Source organism: Balaenoptera borealis (assembly GCF_965194805.1).
Source record: "Balaenoptera borealis genome assembly, chromosome: 2".
NCBI classification, from domain to species: domain Eukaryota; kingdom Metazoa; phylum Chordata; class Mammalia; order Artiodactyla; family Balaenopteridae; genus Balaenoptera; species Balaenoptera borealis.
This window is the reverse complement of record NC_138867.1, coordinates 50,870,626-50,891,310: the sequence shown is the minus strand read 5'-3', so window position 1 is coordinate 50,891,310 and position 20,685 is coordinate 50,870,626. Positions and strand designations below refer to the sequence as shown.

General features: G+C 33.1%; 1 protein-coding gene across 11 annotated transcripts in view; it reads right to left on the bottom strand.

Moving 5' to 3' along the window:
- KIF2A (kinesin family member 2A) overlaps positions 1-20,685 on the bottom strand; it is a 68,690-nt gene that overhangs the window by 8,921 nt on the left and 39,084 nt on the right. For 4 of the 11 annotated variants that reach the window (XM_082381077.1, XM_082381080.1, XM_082381082.1 and 1 more), the window contains 15 exons: positions 19,260-19,314; positions 18,437-18,547; positions 18,139-18,261; positions 17,473-17,573; positions 15,604-15,699; positions 13,891-13,945; positions 13,336-13,498; positions 11,154-11,244; positions 10,991-11,054; positions 10,313-10,404; positions 9,805-9,947; positions 9,283-9,487; positions 8,429-8,539; positions 7,331-7,398; positions 2,942-3,092 (listed from right to left, as the gene is read on the bottom strand). In XM_082381077.1, the coding sequence (XP_082237203.1) occupies positions 2,942-3,092; positions 7,331-7,398; positions 8,429-8,539; positions 9,283-9,487; positions 9,805-9,947; positions 10,313-10,404; positions 10,991-11,054; positions 11,154-11,244; positions 13,336-13,498; positions 13,891-13,945; positions 15,604-15,699; positions 17,473-17,573; positions 18,139-18,261; positions 18,437-18,547; positions 19,260-19,314 (1,629 nt within the window). Of the gene's footprint in view, positions 1-2,941; positions 3,093-4,145; positions 4,260-7,330; positions 7,399-8,428; positions 8,540-9,282; positions 9,488-9,804; positions 9,948-10,312; positions 10,405-10,990; positions 11,055-11,153; positions 11,245-13,335; positions 13,499-13,890; positions 13,946-15,603; positions 15,700-17,472; positions 17,574-18,138; positions 18,262-18,436; positions 18,548-19,259; positions 19,315-20,685 lie in introns of all 11 variants that reach the window. The other 7 variants (XM_082381084.1, XM_082381085.1, XM_082381086.1 and 4 more) reach the window with 5 other exon arrangements.

Sequence of the window (20,685 nt, the reverse complement as noted above, 5' to 3'; positions counted from 1 at the left end):
ATTTATTTCCTCAAAATGTGGCTGTAGTGATTGAGAAGTACCCTTAAAATTGTTTTATAAAATGTCAGTAGGAAAAGCAACATTTTTCAAATAAAATACACAATTCTAAATATATGTGTGTGTTTTTGTTAAATTAAATATTATAAATAGACTTTAACTTATTTGACTCTTTCATCAGTAAGCTGCCATCCCTAAAAGTTTATATAATCAAGTTGGCTAAAGAATTTTTTATTTTCTCTTTGGGAAAAGAGCCATCTGCTTTTTTTTTTTTTTTTTTAATTTATTTATTTATTTTTGGCTGTGTTGGGTCTTCGTTTCTGTGCGAGGGCTTTCTCTAGTTGCGGCAAGTGGGGGCCACTCTTCATCGCGGTGCGCGGGCCTCTCATTATCGCGGCCTCTCTTGTTGTGGAGCACAGGCTCCAGATGTGCAGGCTCAGTAGCTGTGGCTCACGGGCCCAGTTGCTCCGTGGCATGTGGGATCTTCCCGGACCAGGGCTCGAACCCGTGTCCCCTGCATCGGCAGGCAGATTCTCAACCACTGCGCCACCAGGGAAGCCCGAGCCATCTGCTTTTAATCAGGACATGCAGGCATGATTCTCTCATATTCTCTGTCATTCTGGTAAACACACAGGCAACCACCTTTACTCATTTTATCTGCCCACTTCCCTGCCAAGCTGAGAATGTCCTGTCTTTTCTCTGCTTCAAGATATTATGCAAACTCCTATCACTTCCATGCAGCCCACTCAGAATACTTTTTGTCTATACAACTACTTATGGAATTCTAATGCACTTGATTATCCTCTAGTTTGTCTACCTGTATTACTTTTATCTCCAGGGCATGTCCTGGACACTATCCCATTTTAATCTACCTTGTTAAAATTTAATATAGCAATAAGAATATGTACACATGCACCAATACTTAACTAAAGGCTAATGCTGAACCATCTCAAGACAGTTCCTTGGGGAAGGCAAAGTTGAAAGAAATCCACACTCTCTCATATATAAGGGAGGTTGCAAGAACCCATGATGTCATGCTTAAAGCCTCTGGATTGGGGCTTCCCTGGTGGCGCAGTGGTTGAGAATCTGTCTGCCAATGCAGGGGACACGGGTTCGAGCCCTGGTCTGGGAAGGTCCCACATGCCGCGGAGCAACTGGGCCCGTGAGCCACAATTACTGAGCCTGCGCGTCTGGAGCCTGTGCTCCGCAACAGAGGCCGCGATAGTGAGAGGCCCGCGCACCGCGATTAAGAGTGGCCCCCGCTTGCCACAGCTGGAGAAAGCCCTGGCACAGAAACGAAGACCCAACACAGCCATAAATAAAATAAATAAATAAAATTAAAAAAAAAAAAAAGCCTCTGGATTAGTTCTGGTCACCTAGCCAACCTCTCCAAATTAAGGTCCTGCAAAGACCCAATAGATGCAAGAATAAAATGTGAGAGATCTGCTGCTATAGGGAGTGCCTGTCTTGTTCTGGTTGTCCATATCTTTGGAGGCACTGTATCTAGGAGCAATGCAGGGTTTGCTTTAAGGATTTTTTTTTTTTTTTTTTTTTTTGCTTTAAGGATTTAAAAAGCAACTGCAGTCTCTTTCAAACGTTTTGGGGACAGGGGATAGACTAACGCCAGGATTTCATTTTTAGTTCTTTATCCTCTATGGTTCAAAGTTCAGAACTCTTATTTTAAACCAGGTTTCTTAACTTAGGCACTACAGACATTTTTGGGGGGAGGAGGAAGGCTGTCCCTGTGCATTGTATGATGTTTAGCATCATCCCTGGCCTCAACCCACTGGATGTTAGCAACACCATCCCAGCTGTGACGACCAAAAATGTCTCCATACATTTTTCCCTGGAGAGGGGCCAAGTCACTCCTGGTTGAGAACTGCTGCATTGAGTCCTACTTTGTAGAGTATTTTGAAACATGATAACAAAAAGTAGGATATCCGTTTGTTTACTCTAGAATATTTTGGACTTTAAAATACCTGCTGGAAAGTATAAAAACATTAAGTTATACTGTTTCCAAAGAATATCTTATTGCAGCAAGCAATCAATTTAGCTGACCTAAGATTTCACTCTGGTATAAGAAAGACCCAGATTTCAATCCTGCTGGGCTTCAGCACTTACTACTTGTATGATCTTAGTCAAGTTAAGAACAGGGATAATTATAGTACCTACCACACTGAATTGTAAGGACTATACCAGATCATAAGATGCCTAGCAAATATATGTCATGAAGTAAGCAACTAATAAATGCTACCTTTTATCATTATAAGAAAATGCCACTACAGGATTCTTAGTGGGAAAAGAATGATACAAAACTATATAGATTATACATTTAAAAAATGAAGTTAAATAACTATGTGAAAATGTGTTTGTGCTTTTTTGTTCTTTCTTTATACCTCATTGTCCTTATGCAGTGGGCACATATTATTATTTTTAAGCAACAGGGGAATCAAAATTTTAAATTTATGAAATTTCACCAAACATTCAAAAATACAGAAAGCAACCAGATTTAACAAATGTCAGATTTTTTCCATTTTTGGTACAGTTCATGAATCCTTTTAATACATGTGCATGTGTCCATAATCTTGTTTCTAAGCTTTCTATATGTGATATATTGTATGTACAATTCTTAAACTTGTTTTTTCCCTGTATTACTTTAAAAATCCCCAAATTTTAACATCAGTATAAAATCTGGAAAAAAGAATAGTTAGATCAGGGGTCAGTGAACTTTAGTACATATTTTGGGGTTGTGAGCCATATAATCTTTGTCACCTCTGGTCTTAATGAGCAGGGCCATGTTTCAACAAAACTTTATTTGTAAAAACAGATGGCAGGCCCATAGGCTGTAGTTTGCTGATCCCTGATTTAGATGATAGTTTTCACTTATTCTGCTATGGATGAAATGACTACGATTAGATAATTACAACTGTATTATGTCACTTACATTTTGTTCACAAAGAAGTTTTAGATCATCCCTCTGAGGGGAACTCCCCACACCCCACTGTGCCTCTAAATCATCAATCTGATTTGGTGGATGGTGCATTATTGGACGGACATCACCAGCGGCAGTTGGATCCACAGTCAATTCTTTCACCCTATAAACACATAAGAGGTATCTATAATTAACAAAGACTCATGCAGAGGAACAAGAAATATCAACCTATTTAATATAAAAGCAATTCAATAAACATATTAATATTGATGATGTCAGCTTTCCAGATCAAATCTAACTGAAATCTGTGGATATACTAAAGGTATGTTTAGCTGTGAAGCTTTAGGAATTTACTTAGGTATATAATTTTACAATTACTTCAAACATAACTACTGTGCATAACAAATTGAGAAATCAACAAAGTATGCAGATTCAGTATTTCAAAATAAATAAGAGACACTTGTTGCAACTAAATTGCTGAACAGAAAAATGCTAGCAATGTCACTTAGATCAATAAATGAATCACAGTCAAAAATCAGTTTTTTTTTGTTTTTGTTTTTGTTTTTGACCGCACCGTGCGTCACACGGGATCTCAGTTCCCTGACCGGGGATCGAACCTGCGCACCCTGCAGTGCTGCAGTGGAAGCGTGGAGTCTTAACCACTGGACCGCCAGGGAAGTCCCCCAAAATCAAAGAATTTAATACACTTTGCAGATTTGGTAGTTAGAAGGCTCAATTAAAATAGCTACATGTGAAATATTTCTTATCTATAAAGATTATAAGCTGTAAAGTTCTATCATTAAAAAAAGTTTACCCCTTAAACTTCAATTTACATATTTGGGAGAGGGTACACTTTTTAAGTCAAGAGGAGCCTTGTGATTTCCTTGCAGACAGAAAGAATGTAAACTTTTCATTTTAAATAAGACAGTTTATCCTTCAATGGTAAATATGCAAAGATGACATCATCCTTAAAAATATGAGGGGAAAAGGAAGCCTGAATTCTAAATCAACATTTTAAAGCAAATTAATAAAGTACATAAAAATGAAGATCATGCAGTATAACCACCACCTGCCAAACAAAATGAAAATGAAAAATAAAATGGCTCAGGACAGAAGAAGTATATGCTATGAAAGTAAATGCTATAAAACATTTATACATAGCACAATCCAAAAGAAACTATTAAAATAAACATCTTATGTATAGAATGAAGTAGACCTGGTAATTGAAGGAGAAAAGTCGTCATACTCATAAGAAGGAGAGAGATCAGGGCGACTGCCACTACCCTGTGAGAAGGGAATGTCTGATGGACTAATTCCAAACTCCTTTACTCTGCAGCACCAAAACAGCAACAAATTAAAAGAAAATGCTCTTGTAAAGACAGCAATGCACATTTCAAGTTTGCATTTAGTACTCAGTTTAATTTGTTTAGAAAAGGGTCAACGTTGTTATGACAATGTATTTACACAATCTTAAAAATAATCAATGTGAAGAGGCTTTTGAACCCCTCTGTTCTATTGACTCCCTACTCCATAGTCCTTCCTCTTCTCATGATCTTTCTAGAAGTTTAACGAGTCCATCACCTAAATTTGAAATGCCCTGTATTTAGCTACATGACCACTCATGTCTAATTTCCTTGTGTAGTCAATACCATGAATATTTTATTAGCATTAATGAGTCCTCAACACGCTTGCAGTCTTTTCAAACAGGACACAAGAGAATTAAGTCCTAATGGCATACACCGCTTATAATGAATTAACTTCTTTCCTATGCACCTAGAATGGTATTAGCTATAAAGCAATCCTTGAACAAACTGAGAAAACAGTCACTCAGATAATTTTCTGTGTTTGGTGATTCAGGTGACGAACCATGGTGAAAAAAATCCTTTAGCAATGGAATTTAAATTGCTTTTGCTAATGTCTCTAACAGTTATATTTAACTAAATCATGGCTTTTATGACCCAATTTTTGTGACTCCCTATGTCCTCTTTAGGCCAATCCCATTTCATAACAGTAGGCAATATTTATTAATTACTTCCTATATATCAGATATTATGATTAATATTTTTTAGACATTATATTATTTAATCATTATGACAATATTGTGATATTATCACCACTTTACAGATGAGAAATAGGTTCAGAGCAATAAAGTGTCTTACCCAAGTTCATTCAATGAGAATGTGGCATAACTGAGGTTCAAACCTAGCTGTGAGTACAAACCTTATGTTTAAACACTTCAGTACACTAACCATATTCTCTGTTTTTCTCATTACTTCTCTTAGGTTAAACTAAATGAAATTACTATTGTTATACATCAAAAATAGTCATATAGATCAAACTAATAATTTCTTTTACTTAGAATCCTTCTTTGACCTATTGGTAATATCTACTCTCAAAGGTTCAATACCAGATTCCTTTGCCTTTATCCTTTTGGAAAGCTTGTTTACACACGTGCTGACAAACCTAAATTTCTAATACTGACTTAATAACTCTTTTTACTCCCAACCCCATTACTTATTCTTTCAGAATCTCCTAATTTAGATACCTATTAGCCCCTAAGCACACATTTTTCCTCTATTCAAAGCTCTCTTGCCCAACCTAAACTATTCTATATGCAGGAATTATATTCCTCAAATGAGCTATCACATGAGGTTGAAAATCTTTATTCCTAGAGATATGGAAATAAAAGACAGAATTATTTGTCCTAGATGGTTAGTAATGGTTGCAAATGAATCACATTACATGATAATAAATTAAAATATTTTACTTGGACCTAAATGAACTAGAGGAATAACCAGATACAGCATTTTCACATTAGGGGGATGGATTCCTTTGCAGCCAGAAGTCTGAAGACATGGAGGGTTTTAATTCTACAACATGGCAATCATTTTACTACACTAAGCTGTTCCTCATCTCTCCCATGAACAATTCTGAAACAAGAAGCATTTTAAATTAATGAAAAAAACCCCAAAATACCAAAAATGTTCACTACAAAGAATGATTAAAAGTACTATAAAGGTTCATAGCTAGAATCTTATAATTCAAAGTTTAAAGGGTATTAAATTTAAAAATAAAGTTCAATTATTTTTAAAAGATATTATTTTTAATATCTTTACGAAAGGTCAATAATTTTATACTTTCCAACAGTTTTTATTGATGATTTTTTAAAATCTCTTTAGTTGAAGCAAAAGCAAAATACAAAAGAACAAAGCGTATGATCTCATTTATGTGAAGTTCAAATATAGCTACCTATATTGTTCAGGGATACATTCATAGGTAGTAAAACTATTTTTAAAAACAGAGAAAGAAAATTGAGAAATGTATTCCACAAAAGTCAGGACAATGGCTACCTTGGGGTAGAAATTAATGGATTTAGGCATGCTATTCAGGATTCGTGATCAGAAAGAGACACATGGGGAATTTTCTGGGGGACTGGAAATGTTTTATTTCCTGGTCTGATGACAGGAATTTTCACTTTGTAAATATTCGTTAAATTATTCACTTGTGTTTTGGGTACTTTTCTGTATGCGTATGTATTTCATACTTTAATGAAAGATTAAAAATAAAATTTCCATAGTGATTAAAACAAAAAAATAGTACAAATACTCATGTTTAGCAAAATTAAGAGATTCTCCACACTAGAAATGGAATACAAAGAGGAATTTTATCTCTAGGTTAAAAATCACAAATGCAGTATGTGATAATACAAATTTAAAACTATGTATATAGTCATTCAAAACAAGAGCAATGGGAACAAATCTCTGGAACAAATATAAACAGGCCTATTACAATCCAAAATTCCAAGGGCATTTTGTGACTATAAGGAATAAATTGCTTTAATAGTGTGTAACGCTTTTTGTCCTCTCATTTGTAATAATGCAGTGGTCTATTAAAGTTTGTAACACTATTGCCGTAAATAATAAAATGTAACCCATACAGAACACCAGAAAGAACTGTGCTATCACTACTTAAACCCTAGCTTCCCCATGTATAATATTTAAGATTATCAGAAATAATTTTCAGCATATGCAAAACAATTTAAGAAATACGGACTGGCTCCTGATACTCACTTACTTTTGAGTCTTAATATAATAATAAGAATTTTCAGGATTTAAATATAGTAAAATATTATGAAATATAACTTGGTTAATGGAAAAATATAATCATGTTCTATGATTATAAGACCTATTCTACTAAAAATATGTCTTCCCAAATTACACATTTCCAATTATTTTTAGAATATGACAAAATGATTCTAGACATCATTTCAATGAATAACATGCAAATTTTTTTTGAAAATGTAAAGAACAGTGCAGTAAGATTTACCCTATCAGATATTAAATCAAACCATATATTGTTCTATTCCCTTCAAACTTCAAAATAAATAACCATTTTTCATACCTATTTGCATATCTTAATGTATTGAGAGTATTTTCACAGGATGCCATGCCTGGAGAGATTGTGGCAATCTATGGGGGAAAAATGCAAAGGTAAAGAAAATGTTATAAATGATGACAATACTGACATATGGCTCAGTCAGGTCTAATTTTAATATGGTCATCTAAAAAAAGAGTTATTAATGATACCTTAGCTCCAAGATAATTCACTATCTCATACCCATAATCAAAGAATAATTATAAACTCCAGTTAAAATATAAACAACTCTGACGGCACCACAAAATGATCAAATATCAGGCAGAAAATGGAGGTCAACACCTAGAAGAAGGGAGTAACATTGAATGACTGTCCGCCCCTACTTTTGATAACTTTTTTTGCCTAAGGGCAAACTCTGCTGCTGTCACACAGGACAACTAAAACTTCAATAGAAATCTGGAGTTTCACTGGTTAAACTAAAGGATGGAGTTTGGAGGTAGGCACCATAGCAGCTGGGAAGTGAAGTTTGTCCCAGAAGAGAAATAACCACAGAGGAAGAAACTCATATTCTACATATATATTTACACTACCCAAATCTCTGGCTGACCCCTGAACTAAGAGTACACACAAGGTTGACTGCAAGAAACATAGCTAAGTCTAAAAGAGCTAAACAGAGATTTCAAGGTCAGTTGATGCCCACAGCTGGGGGGGCAAGAGTTTGGAGTTCAGCTAAGTTAACTTCCAGCTAAAATAACAACAACAATAACAAAATCAATAATCTTTAGAAGAACATAACAGAATCCAGAGTGTCCATAAAATATTCATTCATAATGAAAATTATATAATCCAAAATTCTAGATATATGAAGAAATAGAAAAATGTGACCAATATGCAAGGAAAACAGAAATCAATGAAAACCAATCTCAAGAAGACTCAGATGTTGGAATTAGTAGAATGCATTATAACTACAATATAATCCTATCAGACTGGCAGGGACCACATTTTCAAGTATCACTATATCTCTCACAATAGACTTTAAATGACTGTCATTAATATTTTTTAAAATTTTTCCATATATACTACATAATTATTCATTTAAGATTAAAACAAAACAAACAAACTTACCATGCAGGTACGAGAGTTTTCACCTATGAATGAATCTCTTAACACCTGAGTGAGTTTACTTGCTCGGAAAGGAGTATGAGGTTTATTTCTACCTAAGGCTCTGATGCACTCCTGAAAATTAAGAAAGCAAATTTCACAGATTTTACTTCTTATAAAGAGTAATCTTAATGAACATATTTAAAACATCTCTTACCATAACCCTAACATTTAAGATCTAATCAGCTCTGAAAATTCTATTAAGAGGTTTACAGCATAGTAGAAATGTTCCCATAAATCCTAATTCAAGAAAATGAAATTTAGAAAACAAAAAAAACCCAATCCAAAAGACTACTTTATTAATTCCAAAAGATTCTTCTGGAGACTATGATTAGTGTTTAGAAGTAACAGGCAGTAGGATAACTGTAAAAAGTTAAACTTTTAAAGTGGTACTACAAAAGAAAAAAACAGAATGCTTTCTTTGCTTTGCTAGTCAAGGAAGATATATAATAGTGGCCTAACTTTTTGAAAGCCATTCCACATTTTTCTGAGAAACTTTCTTAGCTCAGTTTTGTGGTTTCTTGCCCTCCTTCAAGAAAAAAGACTGATTAATGAGTAAGGCCCTCTGGAATCTCCCTAAGCAGCGTAGGAATTGGCCTGCTAACTAACAGATCTTTATCTACCTTAAAAAGAATAAATAATGTGTGCAAAGAAAATTTCTGGGTACAATATAAATCTATAACTGCAAACATAAGCAACTAAATTTTGATAACCTCTCTTACTTATTAGAAAAAACAAATACTATAATTTTGTAACTGAGTAAACAAAAATGAAGTCAAAAGTAAAAGACTTTTCACAATTAAATGCACTTTATTTACCTTGAGTGCTAAAAGGCTTTTATTAATTTCAGCACCTTCAAGCCTAGTTTGCCTGTCTGCACTGGAAGTATCAGCTCCTCTTTCATTTCCAGCCAAATCGATGAGAGAAAATTTGCCATGTAGTTTTCCTTTCCTTCTAAGAATAATCTGAAACACTGCATGGCTCCGAGATGAATGTGCATTTGCAGATGTTTGACCGGATGTTCTACAATGTAATTAAGAACATTCTGATATGTAAAAAGTTCAATTTATATGTGCAAACCACAATATTTTCATTAAAAAAAAGAAAGAAAAAACTATTCAGTTTTTATTATTTAAATACAAAAGAGACATTCTGAATTAACAACACAAACATAACCAGATTACTACAATTTAATCTGGCATACTTCAAAAGTTTTTATGAATAATGATTTTTATGTCCAAAATGCGTTGAATAACATCCTTGCTTTGCTTTTGTTATATGCAAAGTATATAAAACTGATCATGAAACTGTTCCGCTTTCTTAATTAAAATGAGAGCTACCTGCAACTGTTGCCTATGTCAATGAGTTTCAGTACATCTTCAACACATTTGACCTCCCGTTCCTGTAATCCCACCACTTGAACCTGCTGTTTTCCATCTTCGAGCACTCTTAATTTTGTTTTCCTGTTTAGCAAGTCAAAAACCTAAAAAAAAAAAAGAAAGAAAGCTAGCTTTAAAAATAAAAAAAGAATAGTTCTATAAAAATGAGTCATTCAGAGTCTGAAAATTATTTCAGAGAATTCTAGTAATAATGTTATTAGAATAATAATGATCGATACTGAAGTTAAAGAGTTTCAAAGGGAATTTTTAAAAATCTCATACACAGAACTTTAACAAAATATTCCAAATACATCTAACAATTATGTGGTGGCAATGACTGCCCAACAGTGTGAATGTTGCTGAACTTCTACACTTAAAAATGGTTAGAATGGTAAATTTTATGTTATGCATTTTTTAACCATAATTTAAAGAACTAAAAAACAAAATTTTTTTTTAAGTTTCCACTTACCTTACCACTATAAATTTCAAAAAAGGTTGCATACACTTGAAGTTCTAACTTCTTATAGTTTGGCTTCTTTAGCATTAAAAAAACATCTCGAGCTGTCAATAATTTCATATGGAGAAAATTTATTAAGATGCAACAAATATTGTTTTTAAAAAGCAATTCAAATTTTCTGTTTTAAAAAAGCAATTCAAATCAACTAATGTTTACCTAGAATGATAGTATCAATAATAAAAATGAAGATTAAAGTGGATATTAATTTTCCAAAAAAAAAAGTAGTAATAGTTTTTCTACATTTAAAGTTTAGAGGCCACTCTCCTTCATATCCAAGAAGAGAATGCTACTACTTATCTTTATAAATAGCATAAAATTATAGGCGGTCATAATAAGGTTACTTTCATAATCATACCAAATGGAAACTTTTCACAAAGCAGTTATTCAACAACAAACACTAAGCTCCAACAATGTGCCAGATTACAACACAAACATAATCAAGATTTTTGCCCCCAAAGCACAGTTCTTTTCAAAACAGTCCACTAATCTAAAACTGACACAATATATAGTAAGTATAGCATTAGTTACCCTTACTTAAAGTTCTGAACAATACTCCCAAATCTTATTTCCAAGCCACCTGAATAATATTCAAGAAGAATATTATGTATGATATGCAAAAAGGGGAGTTACCTGCTAATGCATAAATTCCTTTAGAACAGTCTTGGTTCTTTCCTGAAAAGTCACCTCCCATTGTCTATATGTTAAAAAGAAAATAGAATTTAGGTCTTAGAATTAAGATATAAGGAAAATAAACTGGCTTCATACCAGGATGTAACTGTAATGAATTACTTACATGAGTCTTTCCACTTCCAGTCTGCCCATAAGCAAAGCATGTAGCCATTCCCCTTTCAAATATAGTTTCCACTAGTGGTCTAGCTGTAAACCTTAAAAATAAAATGCACCAGTCAGAACATACAGTTAATATTTAAATTAAACAAATAAGCAATAAAACTAATATCAAGTGTTATTATAAGCAAATCTTACAACAAGATTTTTAACAAATCAGTGGGATCAACTGCGAGGCCACAACTGACCCCACTGATTTAAAATTTTAAATATCCATGTCCTAGAATTGCTTAAAGCTCTTTAAAGCATATTTTCAAGCAATAATTCCGAAATAGACAATGGCCACAATAATAATGGACAGGGAAAAAAAACCTGATAGTAACTGAGCTAAAGACATAATATATAGAAGACAGTAGGAAAGTTTTAAAAAATAACAACAAAATATGGTAATAGCAGCCAGACAAGTAGGACAGATCTGAAAACTAAAACCAAAACTAAAAACCCCAACCCAACCCAAAAAAAGTATCAAAGGTTTCAAGAGAAACAGAATGAAGAGTGGTAATCTCAGTACAGAAAAGCTAGAGGGGAAAAAAAGTACAAAAACATTATCTAAACAAGTATAAAAGTGGTAAAATTTCCTTGAATGTGAGTAAGTAAATATAAATTATGCTTATAAGACAATGAATTCTGAGTTGATAGTCTTGATTCAGGAAAAGGATGCCCAAATATTATGTATTGGTATAATCATTGCTGGAGTTAAAATGAAAAGGTAGGGAGGGACAAAAAAATACTTCATTGAGCAGAGCCCTAAAAGCATGATAGAAAACAAATCTACTTTTTGCACAGGCTTCAAAAGAATATATGTAGAACACTTTATACAGCTCTATTGATTTTTTTTTTTTAAAGGCACAACTGTAGAAAGTACAGAACAAAAGGAGCAGAAAAAAGTTCTAATCAGAAAGAACTGGAAATGAGTCTGAAGAGTGATCAGACAAAAAAAAAAAAGCCTAACTTCTCAATCCATAAAAGTTAAGGATAAGAGAAAGGGGAGAGAATCAATATTGGTAAAATTAAGAAGCATAAATACAGGGTGAAACACAAAATGTTTACTAAATCTAGCACATACACAGAAACATACTTTTATTTATAGTGATTTCTTGAAAATGATTATAAAAGTCAGACAGACGTATTTTATGAGTCAGGAGTGGAAGCAGAGAAGGGAGTGAGGGGGGAGGACAGGACTCAGTTCTCAAAAAGGTAAAAAATACACAATTTATAATTATAATTCCCTTTTAAAACAAATTTTTCACAATACCTCTATCTAGCATTCACATGTTCTTTAGTTTTGTCCTCTTTCTTTACAGCTGAACTCCCAGTTTACTGGCTTAAGACCAGTGGAGTTGGTCTTATCTCATTTATAACATCTTCAATTCTTAGGATTCTTATTAACCCTTTAACTTTCTGTTTTCCAGTCAAATTTATAAAATAAAAGGGCAATGAAACATAGCATTCAAGTAACTGCCGAGACAATTTAATATAGACTGAAACAACAATGCTGCTAAAGCTGACCTGTTAAATAATGAGAAGTAAATGTTTACAAACTATGTATAAAAATCTAAATTTGGATAAAAATGTGGGATATCAATGCATAATACATGTAAGTTTGAGTTGTTTGTAAGTTGAACATGTGAACATACAAGAATTTCATGTACTAAAACTATTCCAAAGCTTAGAGATGATAAAACTAGGGAAATGCAAGTAGATTTACAGAACTTTTTTTTCCTTAAGTGGCCATACGTGCTAAATAAAGATTTAGACAAATAAGTGACTGATGTGTAACAGTTATTTCAAATTTCTTCACTACTGCAGAGATCAAAAAGCAAAAAATAGCCACATCCCATCTCTAGAGGTACAGAAAATGTTTTCTAGAAATTTCTTATCCATACATATGGTGTGTTATATAGTTTATAAGTTAATCATTAATGAAAACTGATTTGGGGAGCATTAAAGAAAACAAGTGTTAAAATTCATTATCGTGTTTATTAAATATTCTTATTTGTTTAAACTCAGGGGGAAAGAAAAGGATACTACACCTCTGGAGAGATATGCCAAGATCAACGTAAGTTTCAGTGGTGGTGGTGAACACACAGTATAAGAACAAAATTCTGATTTAAAACAAATTTACCTACCTGTAAACCATTTCATTAGGAGCAGAGTCATCAAAGGCATAATCAAAACGAAATGTTTGGTTTTCTAGGTACCTTGTTAAATCTACTTTTTGTTTTGGTTCATGTACCATCACAACATCTTTACTAGGGATTGTGATTACATCAAGATCTTTCATTTGAGTTTCTAAAAGAATAAATGAAAATCAGTGCCCAGTAATTTTCACAGTATTTGAATTAATGCACAAAAATTATTTTAAGTAGTAAGAATTTCGATAAAAGCAGTAAGTCCTGTAAATATAAATATCCCATAAATACGCCATTCAAGTAAACAGAATATTTCAACAACAAAGTAAAAAAAAAAAAAGAAAAATCAAGATTTCTGTAAAGCCAGGAATGGCAAAGATTCTTAGAGCAGTAACACATCAACGGACCTAACCATAGAAATCTGCATAATGGTTATGTACAAATGAAATGATTTACGTTTAACTCTTCCAAACCAATTTGATTTCTGCTATTAACAAAATAAATTGCAAACAGGTCAAAAATCAATCCTTGATTAGAGCTCAATAAGCATACCTTTTTTATTGAGTGGTCGTTTTCTTACACAAACACATATCCTATGTTCATCAATCTAGAAATAAAATATTTTTTTCCAGTGATTATCAGTGGTATATAAAACACTGAAAAGTTAATTATGCAATATTTCCTCCCACGGTTTTAGAAATTTATGCATAGCATAAATAGGATAAGTAAGCTTAAAAAACAAATTAGCTTGCAGAAATTTTAATAGTCATCAGACACAATTATTTCAAAAATTCTTATAATGGAAACTCGCTTATTTTGTCATTTGGTAAACCACTAGGAAATAACTTTGTAGAGGACACTACCACTCTTAGTAGCAATAGGTTCATGTTAATAAGCTACCTTATTCACTTCAAGATGTGCTGTATACAACAAAAGTAAAATTTCCTACCAAGTGGCATATTTTCAGATAGATTATAGGGAAAATTGTTGGCAAAGATAACTAGCTGTAGACAAGAAACACAGTTCTCAGAAGATTACTGGCCAAAATAATTTGAATAATTTTATAATATGCCAATTCTTAGACATTAATATTTTTTCATAAAACTAATGTTCCCAATACTTGCCTTCTTATGATATTTAATATAAAGCAGGAATTGGCAAAGTACAGCCTGAAAGCCTAATCCAAGCCATTACCCACTTTTGTAAAGTTTTACTGAAACAGCCATACCTATTCATTTATGTATTGTCTATGGCTGCTTTTCATACTACAAAGGCAGAATTGAGTAGTTGTAACAAAGACCATATGGTTCAAAGCCAAAAATATCAGGCCCTTTTCAGAAAAAGTTTTCCAGTCACTGTCATAAAGTATGAGCTCAGATGTAGGTTAAACAAATGAAAGGGTAGCAAGGAGTAAAATATATGAGATGCAAATGTTATGAACTACTCTATTAAATCGTATGTAGTACACCTGCCTTAACACAGGCATTACATTCTATAATGTATTCTGTATACACTAGGATTATTAATTATTATTAATAATCAGATGGATTATTTTTCATAAATACAAATTACTCACAAAAGTATTCCCTGTCCAACAAATTCCCATTCTTCAATAGGAAAGGAGTTGCATAAGACAGCAGAACATTCTTCAAGCACTAGATTTCTGGTTTACAGCAGTCCTCAACAACCATCACTTATTGTTAAAAGCCAGAGTAACAATTATTTAAAAATAACAAATTAATTAGTAGTAAGTTGGAATGATGGTGGGATCTACAGCCCAAGCCAAGAGGAAACAAACTTGGGATTGAGATAAAAGTATAAGTGACGGTCAGAAAGGAAACTGGGTCTTCTGACCTCATCCTTGACTGTTGCTCTGTCCTACCAAGGACACAGAGGCTTTTGCTTTGATTATCTTTGTGAGAAGCATGTCTAACATATCAAATTATGGGAAATAATGAGAAAATAAGGGTAAGTGTGGGTGGTTTCTTTCTTTCTTTCTTCGGATGCATCATGTGGCTTGTGGGATCCTAGTTCCCAGACCAGCGACTGAACCCGAGCCTTTGGCAGTAAGAGCTCAGAGTCCTAACCACTGGACCACCAGGGAATTCCCAATGGTTTCTTGATCTTCTCAAAATATGGAGAAGGAGTACCCATAAAGAGAGAAAAAATTACAGAGCTAAATCCAGTATTAACTTAGGGGGTATCAAACATGTTTTTATTTACAGCATAAAAAGTTCCAGAGCAACTATTTACAAAGAATCTTACAGGATCTGCTGTTGTTAATGGTCTATAATCCAAACTTCCTCTAAAGTCTCTGATCATACACATAATTTCATAATTTGGGTTTGTAGCATCAACATCCTGTAAGAAGACAGAGAATTCATCATTTATTATAATTACAATACTGTAGTATTTGTTGCGTTTATGTTATATATGGTTTGAAAATTAAAATTAAATAGGTTTTGTCATTTGTAACAGCCAAGCCCAAACTCAAACCTGAGATGTGATATAGTTTCAGAGTTCAAGATTAAGAGTATGCCTAGGAATCACTTTCATATTAAAAACACAATTCTGTTAGTCAACATGCATTCTGTTAACTCCAAACCAAATACTCCTTATTAAAGCCACCTTTGACCTATTTCAAATATGTTATACGTATACCTTAATTATCCTAGAAAATTGAGCAAAACAAAAACAGTGCTCATCCTAAACATCAGTAAAGAACTCTAGAAAAGCTGAAATTCTTAGAAAAATACATTTAATCAGATTCTTCTTCCCAATTCCTAATTCAGTGTTTCAGCAAAGTAGAACTATGGATTCATCTATGTTCACTTCCTATTATTACTGACTCTCTAAAAAAAACTAAGGCATGGTATAATACAGCCCCAAATCAATAGGACATAGAATTTAAAGGAATCCAAAGCCAAGATAATTTTTTAAATCTTTAAAATTCAAATTACTGCATGCTAACTACAATTTACTTTTTTGCTTCAAAACTGAGAAAATTCAGATTAAGATACAAATAGCAACGGTTAACAGCCTCTCCTAGCTATGAGTATAAATTATTAAACATTTTAGGTCAGGTTCTTTTCCCCATATACTATATGCAGACTTGCTTTGAGTACAACGAAATTTCAAAACTGTTAATGTAACATACTTTCAATTAACCTTTTGGGAAATAACACCAACTATGTCAACTGAGAAGCAGAATGTAAAGAAGAGGTCACAAAGAGATGTAAAAATATTATGAAGTACCCACAGGAAACACCAGGTGGCATCTGTACTAAGTATCAGTAGATACAAGCATTATTCATTTCAAAACCCAACTGGTCATTCTCAGGTCACTTTCAGATATAAGTTGATTTATTCAGGCTGAATATTATACTGATTCCACAATTCCACAACACAACATCTTTATGATTAAGGGCATTTGAACATACTCCTAAATAAGGAAACAATCCTGATATTTTATTACAGGAAACAAGTTCTGAGAATATAATAGATACAATACAAGCACAATGCAGGAATTATTTGTACAATAGCAGAATTTCTAATATGTGAAGACCTGTAGAGAGATAAAAGACCAGTCTTCTATGCAACTTTTCCATTGCTAGTAAAGTTTTGCTACTATCTAAAGGAAATGTGAGAAGAGGGGCACATCAGAGATACTCTCAACATCTAGTATAAATCAACACACAACGAATTTCCACCCTTTCATTGTGATATGCTGAACTTATTAACCATGGAAAAACAATAAAATGGATAGTATAACCATATACCTTAACTTGATGTTTTTCTGAATGTATTTTTAGTCCTTTTTAAAAAGCCAAAATCCTATTATTCTCGATGTTATACATCCATTAGAATTCTGTAACACAATGGCTTACTATTCAAAAAGGAACAAGCTTTAGGACTAACACGTACCCACTAAAACTTGAAAGGTTTATGTAGTAAAAAATCTGTTATGATAACTTATTTCCCCAAGAGTTTATATTATTCCTCAATATCAATTTAAGGAACTATATTGAAATCTTTAAATGAATGCCTCAATTATTTTTTCATAAGCCAATCACTTTCACTGACACAGTCTAATCTTTTGTTGGTGCATAAACAAAATATGTTTCTGTTACAAACCTGGGCTCTTTTTTCTCTAAGTTCTTGCTGTTGTAGTCTCCTTTTTTCCCGTTTTTCTTGCAATTTCTCTACTTCTTTCACACAATTAGATTTTCTACGTGCTGGAAGAAACAGATGAGCTGTAGAAGCCTAGTTTTCTTTTTAGAGTACCATACTTATACACAAAAATTTTATGTATGAAATTTTACCACACACACCAAAAAAAGGTACACAGTGACAAAACATGCCTATGACAAATATGTGAACTTTACTTATGAGCTGCTTTAACAAAGCTAGGAACAGGACAATATACAAATAAGAGTCATGAAAAATGACTCTGACATACTGATACATGTCATCTCTTGGTTTAGAATCAAAGATCTTTGAATTGGAAAGGATCAAGAAGCATAAGAATTTCTTTTATAACATCTGTCAAAATTATCTGGCCATAATTTTAAATTCAAAGCAACTGAAACATTGTTATAGTTTTATATTTATAAATTGTTTCCTCCAAAACATACATTTAAAAACCCAATTAACAGACTAGACTAACAACAAAAAAAATTTTCCACAATGGTAAAAATAAAATCTGCAATTAAGTTTGCAATTTGGGGACTTATAAAGTTGACCAAGAGAAAATACATGTATGCCTAAAATGACTGAATCCTTGATACATGATTTACATACAAGGGGGTCCAAATTCCTTTTTTGCAGCTTGAACTGGAGATATATCTGAAACACTACCATTCTGTTGTGCAGAGGAAGACTGTTCAGGAAGTTGACTAGGCCGCGCACGTGCAGAACCAACCACTGAAAGTGAAACAAAATTTTAAAATATACGTAATAATCAATTCTGTTCAATAAACAAAACTCAATCTGAATAATTTATAAAAACCAAAGCCAAGCTTGATTTTAAATAATAATTTTTAAAAAGTAAGTGTGCAAAATACAGATTTTATACACATTCTCATTTTGAAAAACTTACACAATTCAGAAATACAGCAAGTAAAAACGTAAAAGTCCTTCAACCCTCCTTTTGTTCTAAATCCCACTCTTTGCTTGTCAAATATGCAAATCCTCAACAGAGAATTTCCCACTGTGGATGTTACAAAAGTGGAAAAAGCAATATTAAGTTAAATATAAATATCACATTTTACAAAGAAATATAAATTTTCACAAGACTCAAAGAATAGTGCTGAAAGTGCAGGGCTTTCCCTCTACCTCCAATCTTTCCTCTAATACCTACACCTGTCCTGCCTCACCATCCATACATACAGACGAAACATCCCTATGAGAAAGGACCATTCTGAACTGCTGACCATTCTGAACAGTAGAAAAGAAATTAACTGTGCTTTATATCACCTAGCTGAAAACATATGAGAGACCTGAAATTAACTGCAATTGATACCTGTTTGACTTGTCTTCAAAGTTACCCATGACACTTTCTGAAAGTTTGTTAGCCAGAAAATAATGTAAAAATGTCACAATGATTAAATTTACCCTTGTGAAATCAATTAACCGACTACTTCCCCATTCGTTTCTTTCTCATAATACTCTCCTCAAATCTGAAAAATTATTGGGTAAATAAGACACCTCAAAATGGCATGAATCATGGAGTTTCACATTCATCACATACCTTTATAAATCATTTTCTTTATACCACTGACATTATTGTGTTGGGAAATCAAGATGATATCAATCTTAAAATTAGCCATGCAAAGTTTAAATGAATAATAATGTCAAGGGTAATATTTACTTTTGATTTACCTTGTCAGGGCAATAGGCAAAATTAATAGGTAAATTTTTACCTCTATTATCTCTTGGAGGAGGATCATTCTTAATAGAAGCCACAGTCCGTCGATTCTATAAAAGAGAAAATGTTCATTTTACTTTCTCTCTTTACTCCTCATATATACATCTATCATAATCAGCTTCCTTTATTTTTATTTATCTATTTTTTTGCTTTTTTTTTTTTTTTATTGTGGTTTCAATGGAGAAATACATCATCTGCTCACAAAATAGCTCTTGAAAAATACAAGGAGTACAGATACTATAAAACAAAGCAAACTCCAGTCAGGAGACACTACGTACATTATGCGAAAGCAACAGTCTGATCTCCAAGTTATGAAAACTAGAATTAAAATGTCACTACACAGAAAAGGTCCAAGTTCCCAGCTTGGCAAAACTTGGGTGCAGTTACATGAAATGTTTAATAAACTGAATTCTTTTTCCCCAATGTGTAAACAAAATGACAAGACTAAATCTGTACCTGGCAATTTCAATCTAACTCTGAAGCTACACAGAACACACAGACACCTTGTAGACTTCACCTGTTAGTCTGACCATCTTTTCTTCTTAGGTGGTAGGAGGAAGGGCAAGGTGACTGTGCAGAGCAAAGATGTGGGACGTAGAAGTACTGTATACTAGACATTACAAAGTATGGTGAAAAGAAAACCGCAATTAATGCATAGTCTAAGGGGGAAAAGACTACACTCCAACTTTGGAAAATTAATTTAGAAGGATGGGGAAGAGTTTAAGTAATTGCAGTTTAACATGAAAAATGCACGTGTGCTAGAACGGAGCACAATGGAGGATTCATAAACATGCTCACCAGAAAAATCTGTTAGGTTTGCTTTGTCCAGATTAAGAAAGAATAACTAAGCTTAACATCTGGCATCCCTCATATTCTGTAAAGATGAATGCTCTGCTGCTTACTTATGTGGAATTATTTATTGATAGGATAAAACAAAATGAAAAAAGGAGTAGCGAGCTGACTAGATGTCAAGTGCTTGCTAGAAATGATTTTTAAATGTTTCTACACGTAAAATTTACTAACAAATTTTAGTCAACCATTTAAAAATAAAAATTTGTTTAAAATTCTTGGAGAAAATGCCTTTTTGCCCACATGTTTCAAATTGAAAATCAACTTTACTATAGACAGGAGTTCTGTGGAGTGTACAAAATTCCTCATATTTAGAGATCAAATGGCCATCCAAGACAGATATCATGTTTCACAGGCATTATTTTCAGTCACCCTAAAATTTCAGCCATGGGACCAAAATTTAGTGTTCTGTGCCATGTGGTCACTGGTTTCACATCATGGCTTAAGAAAATACTGGCATTTTGTTTTTTATGAAAGAAGTCCTACCTTATGCATACAAGCAAAAAGGGGAAAAGAAAAAGAACAGGGAGGGAGCAAAACCTTTGTTTCAAAGACAAGATACTGAAGGCAAA